The sequence below is a fragment of the Arachis hypogaea genome, chromosome 20 (assembly GCF_003086295.3).
Source record: "Arachis hypogaea cultivar Tifrunner chromosome 20, arahy.Tifrunner.gnm2.J5K5, whole genome shotgun sequence".
NCBI lineage: Eukaryota > Viridiplantae > Streptophyta > Magnoliopsida > Fabales > Fabaceae > Arachis > Arachis hypogaea.
The window spans coordinates 135,096,577-135,119,859 of record NC_092055.1 but is presented as its reverse complement, the minus strand read 5'-3'; the positions used below and the strand labels follow the sequence as shown (position 1 = coordinate 135,119,859).

The window sequence follows — 23,283 nt, the reverse complement described above, 5'->3', positions numbered from 1 at the left end:
TCTCTCATAATAAAAAGTTTTTATCACTTTTCTCTTAAAATAAGTACTTTTAAAACTAAAAAATTAAATACAAAGTAGTTTATTTAAGTACTTTAAAATAAGTAACTATTTTTAATATAAATATTTATTATTTAAACTATTTCTTCAAAAATAACTTAATTAAATTATTTATATAAACTGAACCTTAATCTTTTCAAACGGTCCCATAATATCGAGAGTGATGAAGAAGAGAGAGAGAGTTAGCAAAAGCAAAGGCAAGGGAGTGAGGGAGTCACGTTGTCGCCCATTGCTGCTGGAGCTGAACATTGGTTGATGTTTTGAGGGAGTCACATTGATGTTGTTGCGGCTGTTGTTTCTATTTTCCACGAAAAGAGGAGTACAGCCATTAGAATATATTTATATATTTTGTGTTTATTTATAATTTTATATATTATTTTATAAAAGTTTAATTATTTCAATTGAGCCATAATTAAACTTCTTTCATAAACTAATAAATAGAATTATTCAATAACCGATTCGATTTTTAGATTTAGAACCTTGTCTTTACTCTCTATGTATGTATTTCTTGTTTATTAGTTTAATTTGTAAAAATACAAATAGAAAAAGTATATTTATCATTTTTCAAAATCCATGTTTACTTTTATGTTTATTCATTTGTACAAAAATTAGTGTCTAGTTATCTATTTATTTTTATACAAATATCTTTTATTTAAAATTTGAGGACTGTTACACATACAAGTCTTTTTGGCTTACAAGTCTTATAAGTTGGCACAAGTCCAACAAAACACACGCATTACACTCCTACATTCAAGAGTAAATAAATGCACGTTATTCAACCACTTCCTGTTTTCAAAACGCACTACTCACCATGCGTTATGAACGACTCTTCTTCTTCCTCCTCCATGAAAACGAGTTTCTTGCCAAATTTGAAGATAATGGAACTTCAGAAATATACCCAAACGATTACAGAAATACACCCAAACGATTATAGAAATACACCTGAAGGATTACAGAAATACACCCAAGGGATTACAAAACTACACCTAAAAGATTTAAGAAATACACTCAAAATTCGTTGAAGTACACCTTATGCATAATTCAGAACTCTTTCTCTTTTTCCTCCTCATCTTCTGCTGCTTCTTCTTCTTCTTTAAAAACGATTTCAGAGCTTGATGTCAAAAAACAATGGAAATCGAGAATAACGAAAAAAGAAAACAGAGAGAAAAGCACGTAAATGAAGAAGGAGAAAGAGAAGGTAAGAAACGAAAGAAAAGAAGAAGAAGAAGAGGAAGAGGAAGAGGAAGAGGAAGAGGAAGAAGAACGTGCAGCAAAAATAAGAAGAAGGTGCAGTGAAAAAAACAATAAAAATCGAGAATAACGAAGAAAGAAAACAGAGAGAAAAGCACGTAAATGAAGAAGGAGAAAGAGAAGACAAGAAACAAAAGAAACGAAGAAGAAGAGGAAGAGGAAGAAGAATATACAGAAAGAAGAAGAAAAAAGTACAATGAAAACGTGCAGTATGGTTCGAAGCGCGTTATAACTTGTATAAAAAAAACACTTGTATGTGGAGAATTATTATTAAAATGTACGTTTATTTTTATTCAAAAGTCATACTTACTTATTTAACACTAAATGTATGAAGTTAAATACTATGCATAGATAAAAAAGGAGTAATAAAATATTCAAGAGTTAAGAAATAGGAGTAGACCATGTAACCCAATTGATCACTAGATATAAGGGACAAAAGATCTAAACACTTTTCATGAGGTGTAAATGTAATGCTGACTGTCTCTCCAATTAGACACTCAGGAATATCACATGTTAATTTCAGTTACAAAACGCCTTATATGTGTCTATGTATGTCCCTTGCACTCTTATATTCTCATATTACCCTTTTTGTTCACTCTACACACACATATATATACACTTTCACAATTGGAATTTTGGTTTGTTTAGGAAGTCTAGAGGAAATGATGGAGAAGTTGCGGTTTGATAAGATGGCGGCAGTGGCGGTGGCTGCGGTGGTGGCGGTGACGGTGATGGCTGTGATGGGAGAAGACCTCCATAGGGTTGGAGGTTCTAAAGGATGGCGTCCTGATGTCAACTACACTGATTGGTTTGCTCATGAGAAGACTGTTTATGTTGGTGATTGGCTTAGTAAGTAATTAAATTAACATTTAATTTCTCTGTTTCTCTCTTAATTATTTATTTATTTTCCAGTCCTTTAATTAATATGTTTAATTTCTTGTGTATGTCATGTGGGTATTTCATGAAATTTGAGGGTTACAAGAGTAATTAATTAACAAGAAGTTAAATTTGATGTTGCCTCTTCTAATCCTTGTATCACAAATTTAATTTCACCTCAATCATATATCCTCTTCTAAAATGTATAATCGTATAAATTTAATTTCTTCATTTCTTCATAAGAGAGAACATATATTTTTCTTTTTTAGAGAAAAACAAATTCCTTTAATTTCCCCCATTTTGTTTGTGCTAGTTATACTTGCCTAGTTTGTTTGTTTAAACCAAAAATAGCTTGTGAGTTGTGACTTGTGACATTAGAAAAAAATTATTTGTTTAAAAAAATTTATTTGCTTCTTATAATACATGGAAAATGAGTTTTCTTTAGCACAATAATACAATGAAAATAATAATCTTATTAAATATTTACTATTATATATAATTTTTAATATATAATAATTTCATGAACTTTGAGACTGGAGTATTGGCCAAGCTAATTAAGGCTGCCACTCATATTTATTAAAGGGAGAAGAAAAAGAAAAATAGGTTACCCTTTTACTTTTTGGTATATTCGGAAAACATTGCTATTTAAGTGGTGTTGCATATATGCAAGAAATTAGGTAACTCCTGATCAAGAAATTAAAACTAAAATTGAAGAATTAATGATTAGATGAAAAGCCTATAATAGTATAATGCGTTCTACATTCCAATGAAACATAGTATTAATCCCTTATTCAAACTACATTCATAGCTTAGTAAAAAAATAAATAAATAACAATAAGATCATGAAGATTTGTGCACTTTGAACAAATTTAAAAAAAAAAAATATTAATAAAGTTTTCTACGATAACAAACATGAATAAATTAATTTAAATTAAGACCTTCTATCTTAATCATAAAAATTAATTTAAAAATAATATAATCACATTTGTTATCTTAAAAAAATATATTAGTATTTTTTTTAATAATTTATTTATCACTTTATTCAAAAAGAAAAAGGTTAAAGTCATTGAGTCAAGAGAAACACAAAATCACAACAGAAGAAGGATGAATATAAGGAAAAATAAGAATCTCCCTTTGAAAACGATAAGAATAATGCTACTTTAACTTTCCATAACAAAAAAAAAATTGCATGAGATACACACAAAATATTTTTACTGACTCTTCTTTTTTTAACTGTTGCAAAATTATTTTTGAGCCTTTGAAAACTGTCATAAAAGGAGGAACCAAATCGCCACAGCTCCTTTTTGGTGTAGTATATATGAATTGAACACATTAACATAAAACACAACCCAACATGCAATTATAAGCTTCATTAAGGTGGTCTACAAAACTTGGATCTATATTCTTTTAACACTAACAATTAATCTAAATAATAAATGGTATTTTGCAATTTCATCCTAAAGATTCATCTTAATTGTTAAATAAGAAAAAGTTTAAACACTTTTTTATTAAATATTTGAAGAATTACATATGTTAGAGAAAATGATAAATCGATCTCTAACTTTTTGGTTCGTGAACATTTAAATTTTTAAAGATTTTAAAATACATTTAAATCCTGACCTCTTCAAAATCTGAACATATCGATCCCTGAATTTAATTTGTCTAATTTTAAAAATTTTCTCATGTATGCATCCGTATCAATCAGATCAGTACAACGGGAGTTACGTTTTATTTTTCTATTAAATCTAACAGACCCAAATGAACACGAGAAATTGATATGTCCAAATTTTGAAAAGATCAGGAACTTAACTATATTTTCAAATCTTCAAAAACTTAAATGTCGGCAGATCAAAAGATCAAGAACCTATTTATTATTTTTTCTATATGTTATAATATTTCAAGATGATATAAGTAGACTTTTTATTCATATATAATTGGGATCAATAGAACAAAGAACTTGATATATTTTATGCGTCTGACATGCTAATTATAATTATTTTAAGGGAGACACTTAGATAAAGATGTCAAAAATGTCTTTTTTTAAAGATATTTTTAAAAATTAAAATTTAATACATATAATCAATTAAATTGTATTATTTTTATTAAAATTTGACTGGACAAATCAGTTTAGCAAGAAATTAATAAATTAAATTTTTAAACCAGTATAAATTAATATTTTTTATAAAAAATTACTACAATATCCCTATTATAAAATACAACTAAAATATCCCTATCATATATATATATATTGAAAACTTTAAATTCTAACCCTATAACAATAGAGAAGAAAAGGGCTAGAATTTAGAATTCTCAAAATTAATATATATAATAAGTGTATTTTAGTAATTTTATATAATAGGGATATTGTAGTTATTTTTTATAAAAAAATAATATTAATTTAGACGAATTCAAAATTTGATTCACTATTTTTTAGTCAAATTAATTTGTCTGACTTAATTTTAACAAAAATAATATAATTTAAATGATTATATGTATTAAATTTTAATTATTAAAAAATATCTTTAAAAAAAACGTTTTGGAGCATCCCCTTATTTTAATACATTATACACTAGTTAATTTGTCTTGCATTATTAACATTCAACTAATTAAGCATTGTTATTAAATATTAACTAACCATTTTTTTTATTAATATCTTTTAAGTATTCTATTTTGACAAGCGATACTACAACGTTCTGGAAGTGAACAAGACAAGCTACGAGAAATGCATAGACAGAGATTTCATTAAGAACGTGACACGTGGCGGCCGCGACGTGGTCCATTTGACGGAGCCGAGGGACTACTACTTCCTCTCCAGCGGAGGATACTGCTTCCATCAAATGAGAGTTGCCATCAACGTTGTTGCCAAAGATGAGCGAAAAGACCAACCTGCCCCCATTCTTGCAACTGCATCCCCATCAGCACCTTCTCAGTACTCTGCCTCTTCCACTATTATGTTCACATGCATTTGGATTGTTCTTGTTAATGTGGTTTATGTGAGTTTGTTTAGTGAGAATTATTAGTGCAAACATTGTTTTATGTAATTTTTTATGGGCTCATTATTATTAGCCACATGTTTGTGTATGCTAGCCCAAAAATTTATATAGCATATGGTGGAACTAGTAGTAGTGTGATAAAAAAGAAGCGAGATTTGAATTTATGGGTTTAAAGTTTTATTAAAAATTTAATTTACTTACATTATGATTTGTTCTCTTCTATTTTTCTCTTCTTGGTTTATTTTCTCTCTCTATAAATATAAATATTTTTAATTAGTTGTTATTAGTCTATTTTAGTATTTAAATTTATAATTTAAAATTTATAATTAAATATCTATGATTTAAGATATATAATTTTAAATAAATAATATAATTTTAAAAAAATAATTGATATTAACTAAAAAAATGATTACTTAACATTATTTTTTAACAAAATGATCACAAGACAATGTAACTCAAAATTCACCACCATCAGCAAACACAAAACACACAACTGTTAGTGGTAACTTCTTCCACCCTGCTCCTCACATGATATGTATGTACTTTATGTGTTCCATATACATGTCTCCCTTTACCAACCCATCATGTTCTTCCCCATCCGTAAGTTATGATCTTCCATGATATAAGTAAATGATCAAATTAGTTTTTGAAAGATTATTCGTTCTTTAAATTAGTCCTAAAAAAATTTTAATTTATTATCTTATTCTTTTCGTCAAAATTTACTAATGTGACATGTTAAGTCTTAAGTGACACTACAATACACTCTTATAAATCTTAATTGAATATTAACGTAATATATTTATGAAATTAAATCAAAATTTAATTGAGGGGATAACTTGAGGTATTGGAAACTTTTAATTTAGAATTAATTTGATCTAATTTCATAAATTAATGATGTTAATAGTCAATTAGAATTACTAGGTGTATATTATGATGTTATTTAATATACCACATCAACAAACTTTGACCCTATTAATAACAAAAGCAGTAACCAAAAAACTAATTTAACTAATTTAAAATATTTCAAAAATGAATTTAATTAATTTTTTTAAAGATTAATTTAAAAAATGAATAATTTTTTAAGAATTAATTTGACTATTTACTCTCAATGATGTATTATTTCTCCTTTTATTTAGGCATAGCCATCAAAAGAATAATAATACATGTTTTAAACATGGATATATCTATGGTAAAAAATGTAAAACTTGGTCCTTCAAGAACCAACATTGAAAATGTCAAACTAGTGGTTTAAATGAATTTGTGTTAGCATTGATATTTTTTTTAATTTTGTCTCACCAAAATTTAGAAATTGATATGAATAATTAGGCATAATTTATTGTACTATTGTTTAATTTCCAAAAAATTTTGAAGTTCTCGAATAAGTGATGGTGATGAATATGAACAGCTTGATAAAAGCTATGTCACTCTTACTTTGTCTTAATTTTATCGGATCCAAAGATATAGATAAAAATATTGTATTTAATGATACTAAATTAATATATTTTATGTCCATTTTTATAAGATAATACAAAAATTTTTAAAAAAATATTAACAACGTATACAATTTATTTTTTATAATTATAATTTTATTATTATATTTTTGTTGTCAAATTTTTTGATGAAAAAAAAAATTAAATTTTTATAATTTGTTATTACTTTACACTAAATTTTGTGACTATATAAAGTAGAGGTCCTACCGGGAGTCGAACCCAGGTCGTTGGATTCAAAGTCCAGAGTGCTAACCACTACACCATAGAACTGAATGTGTTTTTATTTTTTATATCTTGTTCTTAATATCTTGTCTTGTCCTATTCTAAAAAATAGATGTAACCATAAGAATCAGAAAATACTTTCTCCATGCTAGAACCCTCTTTCTAACATGGATTTGTCTGTAGTAGAGAAAATATAAATTAGTTCTTAAGGATCAAAGAGAATATGCGATTTTTGGGGCTATGATGATTTTTTTATACTAATTTTTAATATTATGTAAATGACCTCTAAATTGATAAAATTATAATAACTGAATTGGAATATAGCTCAATTATGCTAATAATTGTAGGAATAAATTTAATGAAAAAATATGAATTTATTTGTGACAAATATGTATTTAATAAAATTAATTTATTATATATATACAAGTAAATATCAATTCTAAATAAAAAAATCAGTTATCTCTTTATTTTTTATATTGATAAAAAGAAAAGAAAATGGTATCAATTTTGTTTACTTTGTTTTATTGCTATCAAAAAATATATAATTAATTCATATCTTTTAACAAAATTATCACCAAAAAATAAATATTAAATTTAAAATTGTTATTTACAAACTATGTAATTTATAAATATTCAAATTAATTAGTAGATAAAATATTGGTAACTACATATGTCATGAGTAATACCATTATTAATAATACAATGATATTATTTAATTTATTATTCATATAATTCTATTAATTAAGTAAATATAGTCAATCTTTTAATTTTTTTTATATATTTAAGATGGAAAATTTTCAATCTTTTCTTGATTTAAATTAATATAGTAATTAAATACAAAGAGGTTACACATATATTGATTACGTAGTTCTTTTAAAATTAATAAAAAATAATATATTAACAAAAACTACACTCTTAATATAAAATTTGTATTTTCGTAAAAATACATATACATACAATGAAAAATAAAGATTTAAATTTAAAATGTTCTGTTTTACATACAAATATTTAGTGCCATCAAGTTAGTAATTTAATTTTTTTGTAATTTAGATAAATTAAATAGTTAGTAATTTAATTTGTTAATCATAAATAAATAATATTTGATATTATAAATTATAAAAAATAAAAAATACCCTTTTACCTATAAAATTGTTTAATTGTATTACAAATTAAAATTTAATTTTTAATTTTAAAATATTGGAACTCCAGATTTATTTTTAAAAAGTAAATATTTTTTCACATTAAACATAAAAATACCAAAATATCCTTTATGTAATAATTTTAAAATTGGTTTTGTCTTTGGCAAAAAATGTAGAGACTGAACCTTTATAAACTAATGTTTCAAATTCTATACTAGTGGCTTATATGAGTCCATACCATAAATTTGGTAATTGAAAATTTGATCCTGTATGTATCATGAATTTTAAGTAGGTGGTGTTAGATTTAGCCTAATTTAATATCATATATGAATGAAACTTTGTTTAAGTTAAAACGGATTGAAAAAATTAATTTTGACGATGAACAAACATTATTAAAATAATTAATTATAAAATTATTAATTTGATTTTCATTTAACATATGTTAATTAATAATTTTGTGATGCAGGTTTTTATTTGGGCCGAAATAGAAAGAGAAATCTCAAGCCCAATAAAAAATTAAATTCAGCCCTATGTAATTCTTGTTATATGATTGTTGGCTGAAAAAAAAATTTTTATCAATTGGGCCAGAATGAATCTCATTGCTCCAAAGCCCAACTATGTTCCATATTTGGTAAACCAATGCTTGATCCAAATTTTATCAGGAAAGCAAATGTTATTATTGGGCTAGAAATTAAATGTTGTTACAACAAAGCCCAATGTTACATTTGATGAGAGTTCCTCATGCTTGGTCCGATACATAATGAAAAAAAGCAAATTGGTTCCATGGTTTCCAACCGATTCCATTTCTTGTTAAGAGATGGACTTCAAATTTAATTTGCTAGCATTGGAAACATGAGAGAGAACTTGACTTTGATTTGATGGGAATCATTATGATTCACGCTACTCCACCTAAGGGAAGTAAAAGCAACCTTCTCTCACTTAATTTTGTTTATCTCATTAAACTGCTTTTCTTACAAAATTGTTTCTTCTCTCTCATCTCTTTCTCTCTTTCGGTCATTAACTAGAAAACAATGGATGCCATGTAAGCAAAACTGAGCTACCGAAATGAAGGAAGAGCACGCCTAAAGACTATCACAATGATGGCAAGAAAACATATCAAAATAAAAGCATGATGTGGCTAAGATATTTACCAAATATGGTTAGATTTGGTGAAGTAATCTTGAGCTCCTCATGCTCAAAAAGGAAGAAGAAGATTCGGCCAGATGAAGGAGACTCTTGGAGGCGTGACTTGTCTTTGATTCTGCTCAACCACCACAGGAAGTAGCTAGAGTGGCGAAGTGATGGTAGAGGCAGAGATTGAAGCAGATGAAGTCATCATCATCATGAAGCATCAAGGGCCAGAAATCCATCTTGGAGAGCAAGCCAAGGATGGAGAGCTCGGATTGATGAAGAGTGGTGACCAAGAAAGGACTAGAGGTAATTGCATGTTGGGTTTTGCATGATTATCTCTTCTCTCTCTATGTGGCCGAACCGGTTCTGTTTCTTGAAGAAGAAGAAGTTAAGCTTAGGTTTTGGCTTCAAGTGTGGAGGCTTCCCTCTTCTATAAAAAGAGTGAACAACCACTGTTTGGAGCAAGGAGTTAGAAGTAAGCAGTGAGAGTGCAAGGCACATGATTCTCAGAGCTACCTAAGCTTACAGATTTTCTTCTCCTTCAAAGTATTTTGTTTAGTATTTTTCTGTTTAATTTTGTCATGTCTTGAGTCTCATGAAAAAAGGCAAACAGTGAGGTTTATATGAAAAAGCCATTGAGCGGAAAAAGGCAGAGAGTGCAAAATTAAAAGAAAAATCCATAGATGTCCTTAGAGTTTCTTTGTTCATCTATGTTGTGTTTCATGATTCTGTGGGAATCCCCTTGTAAGTTGGGTTAGCACTTTACAGTTTGTAATCAGGAAGATTATAGTGAAATTCCATCATAGTTGTGTTGGAGACTGGATGTAGGCTGCACTGCACTTAGCAGCCGAACCAGGATATATCTGGGTGTAATTTTCTCTCTTCTCTACTCCATTTATGTTTCTACTACTCAGAGGCTAGAACTGAAAATTATCTCACGCCAAGTGACGAAACAAAAAGAAAAATCTCGTGCCAAGTGACGAGACAAAAATAAAAGTCTCGTGGCTAGGGACAAGACAAAACTCAAAAAGTCTTCTGAAGTTAATTCAAAGGCCAGCAAGTGTTACTAAGCAAAAAGAGGGCTAAGATTCAACCCCCATTCTCTTAGCCACTGAAACCATTAATTGGTATCAGAGCTTGGTCTCAAGCTTTGCAGCTTGGAGAAAAGATCCAGATGGCAGAAAGCAGTGGCTCTAATCTGGTGTCCTACAACCTTACAGAAGGGCAGTCAAGCAACAGACCGCCTCTTTTCAATGGGAAAAACTATACCTATTAGAAAGAGAGAATGAAAATCTTTGTGCAAGCAGTAGACTACAAACTCTGGAAGATCATTCATTCATTCTTGATGGTCCTCAATTTCCAACTACCACCAGTGCTGAAGGAGTAGTCTCTTTTAAGCCAGAAGCAAGGTGGACTGAGGAAGATAGGAAGAAGGTGGAGCTAAATTCCAAGGCTGTAAACCTACCCAATTGTGCTATCAGCTTCGAGGAATACCGGCGGGTATCACGATGCACAACGGCAAAGGAAATCTGGGACAAATTGCAAATCACTCATGAAGGAACCTCCATTGTAAAGAAGACTCAGACAGATATGTTGAACAGAGAATATGAAATGTTTGCAATGAAGGAAGGAGAATCTATTGATGAGCTATTTGAACATTTCAACATCATCATTGTTGGCTTAGATGCTCTGGGAATTACATATCCTGATTCTATGCTTGTGAGGAGAGTGCTGAGATGCCTCACAAAAGAGTGGGAAACAAAAGCTTTAATTATCTCTGAGAGCAGTAGCTTAGACTCCATGACTTGTGATGATTTGAGAGGAAATCTTCTTGCTTTTGAAAACACCTATTTGAAAAAAGATTCAAAAAAGAAAGGAATTGCTTTTTCTTCTATGACTAACCCTCTGGATGATGAATCCAGTGATAACTCCTCTCAACATGAATTTGTGTTATTTGCCAAAAAATTCAGGAAAATGATGAAGCTCAAAGGCAAAGGCAGCAGCTCAAGAAAAATGAAGAAAGACCTCAGCAAAGTAACCTGTTATAACTGCAAAGAATTGGGACATTTCAAATCTGATTGTCCCAAGTTGAAAAAGGAGGAGAAGCCGAAAAAAGGAAAGAAGAAGGGACTGATGGTTTCATGGGAAGATTTGGAAAATGACTCAGATGATGATGATGAGGAAACCGAGACCAAGTCCCAACCATGTCTCATGGCAGATCACATAGATCATGTAGTCTTTCATAACCCTAATACTGAAGATCTTCATCTTATGATAGACCACCTTTCTGAAAAAATAAGATGTTTTCTGCTTGATAACCAAGATCTTAAACAACAAATCACCATTCTTAAAGCTGAAAACAGTTTTCTTAAAGAAAAAGTAAGGGAGGCCGAAACTGCTTGTAATCTTGTTGAAGAAAATAAGCAGTTAAGAGCCCAAATCAAGAGCTGTGAAAGTGATCATTCCGTTCTTGCATATGTAGATTGCTTTAAAAGAAACGAAGAGTTGCTTAAATAGGTTAAAAGGCTTAAGGAAGACTTAGCCAAGTTTACTCAAAGTTCTGAAAATCTTAATCAAATTTTGGCTAGTCAAAAACCTCTTTATGATAAAGCTGGGTTAGGATTTTATAAATCTGTAGAAAAATCTCATTTTGAAAACATTGCTTCATCTTCTAATGATACAAGATTTCAAGAACTCACCTACTTTAACAAAACAGCAACTCCAAGGTTTTGTAGGCTATGCAACCAAAATGGTCATTTCCCCATTCAATGCTTTTTTGGTGAAAGAATGGTTGGTAATAAAGTTTACAAAGTTGTTTTTGATTACAATGGTTTGGGACATAGGAGATGGTTTAACGTGAAAGGATCCAAGAAGATTTGGATACCTAAGGTTACTTGAGCTTGTTTTGTAGGTGTGCCTAGCATCCAAACGGAAAGAAAATATGTGGTATATGGATAGCGGATGCTCTAGGCATATGACCGGAAAGATAACCTTCTTCATAAAGCTTGATGAATATGATGGAGGACTTGTCACTTTTGGTGATGATGCAAAAGGAAAAATAGTGGCTGTTGGAAAAGTTGGTAAAAACTTTTCATCTTATATAAATGATGTTCTTCTTGTGAATGGCTTGAAACATAATTTACTTAGTGTTAGTCAACTGTGTGATTTAGGCTTTGAGGTTATTTTTAGGAAGTTTGTTTGTTTAGTTGTTTGTGAGAAAACAGGGGATATTTTATTTGAAGCTAAAAGATGCAATAATGTGTATGGATTGACTCTTGAGGACCTAAAAGAACAAAATGTAACATGCTTTACATCTCTTGAATCTGAAAAGTGGCTATGGCATAGAAAGTTGGGTCATGCAAGCATGTACCAAATTTCTAAGCTAGTTAAGAAAAATCTGGTTAGAGGAATTCCAAACATCAAATTTGATAAGGATCTTACTTGTGATGCTTGCCAATTGAGCAAACAAGTAAAATCCTCTTTTAAACCTAAAGATGGAATCTCAACCAAAAGGCCATTAGAGATGTTACATATTGATCTTTTTGGACCAACAAGAACTCAAAGTTTAGGAGGTAAATACTATGGTCTTGTAGTGGTAGATGATTACTCTAGATTCGGTTGGGTACTTTTTCTTACTCATAAAAATGATGCTTTCCATGCCTTCTCCACTCTTTGCAAGAAAATTCAAAATGAAAAGGATTTAAAAATTGCCCATTTAAGAAGTGATCACGGAAGAGAATTTGAAAACCAAGATTTTGAAAAATTATGTGATGACTTAGGAATTTCTCATAACTTTTCATGCCCTAGAACCCCCTCCCCCCCCAACAAAATGGGGTGGTTGAGAGAAGGAATAGAAGCCTTCAAGAGATGACTAGGGCTATGCTTTATGAGAATGAGATTCCTAAATTTTTATGGGCTGAAGCTGTAAATACAGCTTGTTACATTTTGAATAGGACAATCATTAGAAAAGGGTTGAAGAAAACCCCTTATGAGTTATGGAAAGGAACCCCTCCAAATCTTAAGTACTTTCATGTTTTTGGATGCAAATGCTTTGTACTTAACAATAAGGAAAACCTCGGAAAGTTTGATCCAAAATCCTATGAAGGAATGTTTGTTGGATATTCCACCACAAGAAAGGCCTATAGAGTTTATCTCAAAGAGCATAGAACTATAGAGGAATTCATACATGTTACTTTTTGTGATTCTAACTTAATTCCCAGTACTGTGATAGATAATGATTCAGATGGTGAAGAAGCTGGAACAAGTAAATAAAATCCTAAATCTGTTCAACATGAGGAATCTGTCAGCCCAGTTTTGTCTTGTCAGATTGGAGGAGACATTTCCATTTTGTCTCCTGAGCAGGCACGAGAAACTGAAACAGTGAGACAACCAGAAGTTCATCAAAGCTCAACACCTGTCCGAAAGCCTAGAGAATGGAAGTCTATGAGGGGTTATCCTCATGACTTCATCATTGGTGACCTTTCTCAAGGTGTAACAACAAGATCCTCCACCAAAAGGCAAACCGAACCTAACAACTTTGCTCTCTTGTCACAAATAGAGCCCAACAATGTCAAACAAGCTCTTGAAGATCCATCTTGGGTCAAGGCCATGCAAGAGGAGCTTGCTCAATTTGACAAGAATGAGGTTTGGACACTAGTACCTCATCCGGATGGTAAGAAGGTAACGGGTACTAAGTGGGTTTTTAAAAATAAACTTGGTGAGGATGGACAAGTTGTTCGTAACAAGGCTAGATTAGTGGCCCAAGGTTACGATCAAGAAGAGGGTATAGATTTTGATGAGTCTTTTGCTCCGGTAGCTAGAATGGAAGCAATTAGGTTGCTTCTTGCCTATGCTGTCCATAAATGTTTCAAAATGTTTCAAATGGATGTTAAATGTGCTTTCCTTAATGGATTTATTGATAGAGAAGTGTATGTGGCACAACCCCCCGGTTTTGAAGATAAAGAATTTCCAAATCATGTTTTTAAACTATCTAAGGCTCTTTATGGTCTTAGACAAGCTCCAAGAGCTTGGTATGGCTTAGTGCCTTCTTATTGAAAAACCATTTTCAAAGGTGTACCACCGACACTACTTTATTTATTAAAGCATCTAATGATGATATACTCCTTGTTCAAGTTTATGTTGATGATATTGTATTTGGATCGGCCAATGTATCCTTGTGTGAAGAGTTTGGAAAACTCATGACTAGTGAGTTTGAGATGAGTTTAATGGGATAGCTTACTTTCTTTCTTGGCCTCCAAATTAAACAAACTCCTAGTGGTACCTTTATTCACCAAGGAAAATATGCAAAAGAACTTATTAAAAAGTTTGGCCTAGAAAATTCCAAATCAATGGGTACACCAATGCATCCTAACACAAAACTTGAAAAGGATGATGATGGGCAAGATGTGGACAAAACAAGGTATAGAGGAATGATAGGTTCACTCATGTACCTTACCTCCTCTAGACCGGATATTGTTCAAAGTGTGGGTGTATGCTCAAGATTTCAATCTCACCCAAAAGAATCCCATCTTACGGCTGTTAAACGCATCATTAGATACATTAAGGGAACTTGTGATTATGGCTTGTGGTATCCTAAATCTGATGAATTTTGTGCAGTAGGGTTTTGTGATGCAGATTATGCAGGAGATAGAGTGGATAGACGGAGCACATCGGGCATGTGTTGCTTCCTTGGAAGCTCACTCAACATGTGGTCAAGCAAGAAGCAAGCCACAGTGGCTTTATCCACAGCTGAAGCAGAATACATATCCGCATCTGCATGTTGCTCTCAATTAATTTGGTTAAAAACACAATTGAAAGATTACAAATTAAAGATCAATAGTATACCCTTATTTTGTGATAATATGAGTGCTATAAACATTTCAAAAAATCCTATTCTGCACTCAAGAACCAAGCACATTGAGATAAAATATCATTTTATTAGGGAACATGTGCAAAAAGGTACTATTGATATTCAATTTGTAAAATCTGAAGATCAAATTGCTGATATTTTTATAAAACCTCTCTGTGAAGACAGATTCTGTACCCTGAGAAAAAGTTTGGGAATGTTTGATTTAAGTTTCATTGATAATTTGTGAAAAGTTGATTCTGTTCAGTTTTGTCTCGTAGGTTTGGACGAGATAAAAATGCAGGGATGATGATGGAGCTATGGTCAAGGGGGAGGCAATGCAAAATTCAAATTTTATGGGCCCCACCAAAATTTCTTGACCCCACCATGACAGTTTTGTTAGTTTTCCGTTTTGTTTGGAAAATAAAATCACAAAATCTCTTGGTTGTCTTATCAAATCTTGTTGGAAGAAGCATGTTATCAAATCAAATCTTTCCTTCCAACTAATCCCTTGATTCAAGGAAAGCTCTTTTCAGTTTTTGAAACCCCCCTTTGGTTAATAACTGCGCCATTAATGGTTAATAACTCCCTCCATTATCTCTCTCCACTCCACATTTATTGCACCACTAACCTCCCTCCTCCCTCACTCCGTTTCGGCCTCCCTCTCTCTTTCATATTCAACTTCTCTTATCTCCTAACCATGAAAAAGAAAACTGCTCCTAGGAAAAGTGAAAGGCTCTTATTCTCTCAAAAATAGTCTACTCCACAATCACACACTCACATTCACATTCACTCTACATCATCATCATCACCCTCACCTCCCTCAAAACAAACAGACACAATGAGAAGAAAGGTCATTGCCACAAAAACCTCCTCAAGAAAGAAGAAAGGAACGGCTCCCGTGGAAGAAGAAGAAGAGTTTCATATATCACCTATTCCTTCTCCTCCACCATCACCACCGAAGAGATCAACTCCCCATGCATCCGGAAAGAGTTCTCACAAGGGCAAGAGTTTCGTGCTTCATGAAATCAAAGAACCCACTAACCTTGGTTCAATGGATTTCAAGAACAAGTTTCACAAACCTCACTCACACTTTGATCCTTCAAGGTTCTCCACGTGCGCTTTCTTTGAATTTCACAAAGAAGTTTTGGAGAAACGGCACATGTGCCCCTCTTACCTCGTGAATCTCGAGTCCCTGGCCTCCAAAGGAATCAATCTCCAGCCCCTGTTTGATAGTCTCAAATGGGCACCATTGCTCCTTATTCATAAAATGGTGTACCCAAGTTTGGTGAGGCAGTTTTATGCAAATCTGAGGTTTATTGATGGTAGCCTTCATTCTTACGTGAAACGGGTTCATATCACCTTGAACTATGAAACCATTTCTTCTGCCCTTGGATACATTGATGAAGGGCCAAAGGCTTACATGAGTGATAAATGGGATTCACATGTAGGGGTTACATACAAGCAGGTTCTTCATCAAATTTATGAAAATTTGTCTGGCCTAGATGGAACTGTTCCTACTCACAAGGCCTTGGGTCCAACTAACTCCCTGCTGCACCGCATCATAACTCACATTCTCACTCCTCAAAGTGGTTCTCACAATAGGATAACTGTATCTGACTGTCTCATAATATTTGCTCTTGTTACTTCATCTTCCATTTCATTTAGTTATATTATGATTAGACACATGTGGGAGTCTGTGAAGAGTACAAAAAAGGCTAATCTACCTTATGGAATGTTTCTCACGTGTATTTTTGAGTACTTTAAGGTAAATTTAACCAATGATGATGTAGAGAACAAGGTCTCTATGATCAAAGGAGGCGGGGCTGTTAAAAAGGGAAAGAAATTAATGGCTTCTGATGACGACTTTGAGGGCCGCCCAGAATCCTCAAAGACGACTGGTTTCCTCAGAGAAATCCTCACAGAATTCTCCAACATATCCGACCTCATGATTCAATTTCACAAGTCTGCTCGCAAACTTGCATATGAAAATGAGTCGGCCTGGAAGAAATGCCAAGAAAGGGTCGGTCTAATGCTTGAAAGCCTTGATGATGAAGTTGGCAGTGCTGCAGGAGCTGAGGGATCTGACTTTAATCTTTCTGATGATTAACTTTCTGGTTACTATTTGATATTGGCACAATCTACCTCAATTTGTTATTTTGTTATGTTAGGTTGCAAACTGATAGTCGTATAACTGTGTGACACTTTGTTAAACACCTTTGGATTATGTTCTGGGTTATATTTTGCATATTATGTTTCCATGTTCAATATCTCTTGCAGGTGCCCCTTGATGCCAAAAGGGGGAGGAAAATAATCCAAAAAAAATTGAAACTGGAACAAGGGATGAAATTCTTTGAGAAAAGAATTCATGATCACCTCTGTTAATGATTGCTTGATAATGCATTCGGTTTATGCATTTAGTTTATGTTGGTTGATAATGCATTTGGTATACTATTTTTGATAAATGATAATGCATTTGATTCATATTGATTACTGCCATTGTTTGATGTTTATCTTGGTAAAATACTGATTTATGTTGGATTTATTTTTGGCAGTTCCTTTGGTTCTTAATGATGAAAATTGCTGTGTTTGAAAAGATTAAATCATGATTGAAAAATATTTTTCCTACAAAGATTGCTCTGATTAATTGAAAAATATTTTTGAACAGCAAGTCTTTTGCCAAAAACAGATTTTGGTTGATTATGGTGTAGTTTGAGCAGAAAATCAATTTATTGATAACAAATGAGTTTTGATTATCATCCAATTCTGCTCATAAATCAAGCATTCAATATTTTCAAAATTAATATGTTGAATAACATTGTTACTTGAAGTTTGATTAAAATTGTTACAGGTTAGTACTTCCCTTGGTAAAAACAGCATATATTAAGGGGGAGCCATGTGACAATTAGAAAGGGGGAGAAATTCAAATATTCAAAGGGAGTACTCTATACTCCAATCTTTAGAATTTCTTTCCATTTCAATTTTAATAATGTTTATCATCAAGGGGGAGATTGATGAGTTTGGAAAACTCTAATTTAATTTTGATGATGAACAAAAATTATTGAAATAATTAATTACAAAATTATTAATTTGATTTTCATTTAACATATGTTAATTAATAATTTTGTGATGCAGGTTTTTATTTGGGCCGAAATAGAAAGAGAAATCCCAAGCCCAATAAAAAATTAAATTCAGCCCTATGTAATTTGTAACAGCCCAGACCACCCGCTAGCACGATATTGTCCGCTTTAGCACACAAGGCCTCACGGTTTTGTCTTTGACGATAGGGATGATGGCCAAAGCCCCCCACACTCACTCGTCAAAACGCGTCATGCTAGGGAGAGGTATCCACACCCTTATAAGGCATGCTTCGTTCCCCTCTCCAACCGATGTGGGCCTTACATAATTCTTGTTATATGATTGTTGGCTGAAAAAAAAAAGTTTTATCAATTGGGCCAGAATGAATCTCATTGCTCCAAAGCCCAACTATGTTCCATGTTTGGTAAACCAATGCTTGATCCAAATTTCATTGGGAAAGCAAATGTTATTATTGGGCCAGAAATTAAATGTTGTTACAACAAAGCCCAATGTTACATTTGATGAGAGTTCCTCATGCTTGGTCCGATACATAATGAAAGAAAGCAAATTGGTTCCATGGTTTCCAACGGATTCCATTTCTTAAGGGATGGACTTCAAATTTAATTTGCTAGCATTGGGAAGTAAAAGCAACCTTCTCTCACTTAATTTTGTTTATCTCATTAAACTGCTTTTCTTCCAAAATTGTTTCTTCTCTCTCATCTCTTTCTCTCTTTCGGTCATTAACCATAAAACAATGGATGCCATGGAAGTAAAACTGAGCTACCGAAATGAAGGAAGAGCACGCTTAAAGACCATCACAATGATGACAAGAAAACATATCAAAATAAAAGCATGCTGTGGCTAAGATATTCACCAAATATGGTTAGATTTGGTGAAGTAATCTTGAGCTCCTCATGCTCAAAAAGGAAGAATAAGATTCAGCCAGCATGAAGGAGACTCTTGGAGGCGTGACTTGTCTTTGATTCTGCTCAACCACCACAGGAAGTAGCTAGAGTGGCGAAGTGATGGTAGAGGCAGAGATTGAAGCAGATGAAGTCATCATCATCATGAAGCATCAAGGGCCAGAAATCCATCTTGGAGAGCAAGCCAAGGATGGAGAGCTCGGATTGATGAAGAGTGGTGACCAAGAAAGGACTAGAGGTAATTGCATGTTGGGTTTTGCATGATTATCTCTTCTCTCTCTATGTGGCCGAACCGGTTCTGTTTCTTGAAGAAGAAGAAGTTAAGCTTGGATTTTGGCTTCAAGTGTGGAGGCTTCCCTCTCTATAAAAAGAGTGAACAACCATTGTTTGGAGCGCTGGATTCAAAGTCCAGAGTGCTAACCACTACACCATAGAACCGGATGTGTCTTGTTTTTTATATCATGTTTTTAATATCTTATCTTATCCTATTCTAAAAAATAAATGTAACCATAAGAATAAGAAAATACTTTCTCCATGCTAGAACCCTCTTTCAAACATGGATTTGTCTATAGTAGAGAAAATATAAATTAATTCTTAAGGATCAAAGAGAATATGCGATTTTTGTGGCTATGATGATTTTTTTATACTAATTTTTAATATTATGTAAATGACCTCTAAATTGATAAAATTATAATGAGTGAATTGGAATATAGCTCAATTATGCTAATAATTGTAGGAATGAATTTAACGAAAAATATGAATTTATTTGTGACAAATATGTATTTAATAAAATTAATTTATTATATATATACAAGTAAATATCAATTCTAAATAAAAAAATCAGTTATCTCTTTATTTTTTATATTGATAAAAAGAAAAGAAAATGGTATCAATTTTGTTTACTTTGTTTTATTGCTATCAAAAAAATATATAATTAATTCATATCTTTTAACAAAATTATCACCAAAAAATAAATATTAAATTTAAAATTGTTATTTACAAACTATGTAATTTATAAATATTCAAATTAATTAGTAGATAAAATATTGGTAACTACATATGTCATGAGTAATACCATTATTAATAATATAATGATATTATTTAATTTATTATTCATATAATTCTATTAATTAAGTAAATATAGTCAATCTTTTAATTTTTTTATATATTTAAGATGGAAAATTTTCAATCTTTTCTTGATTTAAATTAATATAGTAATTAAATACAAAGAGGTTACACATATATTGATTACGTAGTTCTTTTAAAATTAATAAAAAATAATATATTAACAAAAACTACACTCTTAATATAAAATTTGTATTTTCGTAAAAATACATATACATACAATGAAAAATAAAGATTTAAATTTAAAATGTTCTGTTTTACATACAAATATTTAGTGCCATCAAGTTAGTAATTTAATTTTTTTGTAATTTAGATAAATTAAATAGTTAGTAATTTAATTTGTTAATCATAAATAAATAATATTTGATATTATAAATTATAAAAAATAAAAAATACCCTTTTACCTATAAAATTGTTTAATTGTATTACAAATTAAAATTTAATTTTTAATTTTAAAATATTGGAACTCCAGATTTATTTTTAAAAAGTAAATATTTTTTCACATTAAACATAAAAATACCAAAATATCGTTTATGTAATAATTTTAAAATTGGTTTTGTCTTTGGCAAAAAATGTAGAGACTGAACCTTTATAAACTAATGTTTCAAATTCTATACTAGTGGCTTATATGAGTCCATACCATAAATTTGGTAATTGAAAATTTGATCCTGTATGTATCATGAATTTTAAGTAGGTGGTGTTAGATTTAGCCTAATTTAATATCATATATGAATGAAACTTTGTTTAAGTTAAAACGGATTGAAAAAATTGCAAAGAACGATCACCATAAATATTTTTATAAAATTTGAAATTTTTTGCTATAAGAATTTGTTTTCTGTAACTATTGTACTTATTTGTATAAAGTTTCAAAATTTGTGTTGCACTTGTTATATTTTGTAATGAATACAACTAAAATAATGAATAAGATTGAAAATAACAAATACAAGAAAATTTTTGAACTTTATAAACAAATTAAATATTTAGTTATAATCATTATTTTAATTTTATTAATAATCAAAATTCTGTTGTATATTTATAATTGTTATAAATATTTTTATAAAATTTAAAAGTTTTTTATTGTATTAATAGTTACAACTGATAATGAGTAATCTAAATTCTAAATTTGCCAATGAACTATAGTTCAAACGGCGAAGTCTCTCCATTCTTACCTATAAATTTCGAGGTCAAATCAAACTCCTAACTTAAAAAAAAAATTCTAAATTTGTTTTATTCAATAATGTAAATTTAATAAATTTTAGAATTTAAATACATTTATGATTATTAACTATGATTTTTTAATTATTTATATTTAAAATTGTTCATATCAATTTAAATTAAATAATATTTAATTGTTATAATTTAGTAAATTTTTAGTAATGATAAATAAGTAATAATCAATAATTAAAATTATTTGTGGTTAAAATAGTTAATAAATTATTTTAGTCTTGTAAAAAAAAAATACACGTATTTTTGAAACAATGAAATAAAAAAAATCTTTATTTTATATTATAGTAGACAAATTTTTAATAAGTTAGATAATAATAATAATAATAATAATAATAATAATAATATAACTGAAAAATAGATAAACAATACTAAGATATGCTGATATATCGATATAGTAATAAATCAAATTTTTTGTATGGTACTGTTTTTGAATTTTAAACTTTTATGAAAATAATATATCTATAAATTAACGCCTCTAATTTTTTCTGATTTTTTTTTTATACTCAAATTCTTTAAGATCTTAAAGATACTTTCACCGCCATAAAAAAAACTCCTTCAAACATGAAAACATGGGAATGTTTTTTATGGGAAAAGAATAATCTAATTTTTTAAGGACTAAATAAGAGTATTTTTAATGTGCGGCTCAAATTAAATCTGTGTATAAATTATCCATAATTACATGTGACCCAACACTTATTCTAATTATAAACCGTTACATTATGGTTTGGTTGGACTGATAACATAACATGATAACTAGTTTAAATTTTTTTTTGGAAGAAAATGTTGGTATTTAGTTTAATGGGCTGAGTGACTTTTGGACTTTAAAAAATTTTAATAATCTAAACGTAATTTATTTTTTTTTGTGACTTAAAAGAAAATAAGCAACTAAGAAAGAAAAAATTAACAAGAAACTGTTTAAGAAAGACAATTCCATTAAATACTATTCTCAAATTCCTTCTAAGGCAACGGAAGTTCTACTTGGAGAGAAAGGGTTCTCATTACAGTCTTTGCCATGATGTCTGCTACTGTATTTGCATTTTTCAAAATCAACCGAAGATCAGCACGTCATTTCCAAAACATGATATCTCAAATTTTTAACACCAAAGGATCAATAAACTCAGAGCAATCCTGTAAATTATTGACAATAGTAAAAGCCTCCACACAGTCTGTCTCGCAAATAATGTCTCTTTGTCTCGAGTCCAATGCAAAAAGAAAGCATCTCCAAATAGCAAACAACTCTCCTTGTAAAATGCTACGACTCTCAATTGTTTCCAGACAGCCTAATTGTCACCTTCCCTTCCAATCTCTGCTAACACAAGCAAAACCAACTCGAGCACCATTGACAGGATAGCTAACATCACAAATAAACGTAATTTATTTGTTTTGGGTTTTAAAGAGCTATAATAATAATAATAATAATAATAATAATAATAATAATAATAATAATAATAATTTAAAAAAAAAAAACTTAAGTTGCTACTACCCATTCCTAATTTTTTATTAGACACCCATTTCTAACCTGTACCCTCAATCTAGATCCCCAACAGTCACTGCAACTCAAATACTCGATGACTATGTTTACAAAACTCCTTTCAATGGCAAATCCATCTCCTTTGGCGTATTAAGTATATTGTCCATAAAATTTCTCTAAAATATCTTCTCTGCATTCCCCTCCTAGGTTTTGGGTCACTCAATTTTTATGAAGAAACACCATAAAACCGCCACATGAAGGAGATGTTGGTGTTGCATTTTTTTTTTTTTTTTGCCTTCTTCGCTTTTCTGTTCAAGCTTCCGGTTAGTCCTATTCAATACCTTTGCTTTCGAAATTGGCGTTTGTCAGAAGTTTCTTTCAATATCTCATTGCCGCCACTAACACTGCCGAATCAGACCCACTTTGAATCTTCCGGTAGCCATTTAAATCGCACT

The 23,283-nt window shown here is 30.7% G+C and overlaps 1 protein-coding gene and 1 non-coding gene across 3 annotated transcripts; one reads left to right on the top strand and one right to left on the bottom strand.

Moving 5' to 3' along the window:
- Positions 1-1,775: 1,775 nt before the first annotated feature.
- LOC112784085 (early nodulin-like protein 20) lies at positions 1,776-5,379 on the top strand. 2 transcript variants are annotated; one of them, XM_025827198.3, is made up of 3 exons: positions 1,776-1,857; positions 1,957-2,157; positions 4,846-5,379. In XM_025827198.3, the coding sequence occupies exons 2-3, from the start codon at positions 1,971-1,973 to the stop codon at positions 5,202-5,204; spliced, it is 546 nt and encodes a 181-aa protein (XP_025682983.1). In that variant the 5' UTR covers positions 1,776-1,857; positions 1,957-1,970; the 3' UTR covers positions 5,205-5,379. The 2 variants fall into 2 exon arrangements, with proteins under 2 accessions (XP_025682983.1, XP_029152342.1); XM_029296509.2 differs by lacking the exon at positions 1,776-1,857 and having other exon boundaries at positions 1,868-2,157.
- Positions 5,380-6,865: 1,486 nt separating this feature from the next.
- Positions 6,866-6,937, bottom strand: TRNAQ-UUG (transfer RNA glutamine (anticodon UUG)). The gene has a single exon. It is a non-coding gene; the product is annotated as a tRNA-Gln (tRNA).
- Between the last annotated feature and the right edge of the window lie 16,346 nt (positions 6,938-23,283).

Bases quoted from the DNA above. Each gene is read 5' to 3' on its own strand.
- LOC112784085 (XM_025827198.3), top strand. From the start codon at position 1,971: ATGATGGAGAAGTTGCGGTTTGATAAGATGGCGGCAGTGGCGGTGGCT. The intron at 2,158-4,845 runs GTAAGTAATTAA...ATATCTTTTAAG, and splicing joins TTATGTTGGTGATTGGCTTA to TATTCTATTTTGACAAGCGA.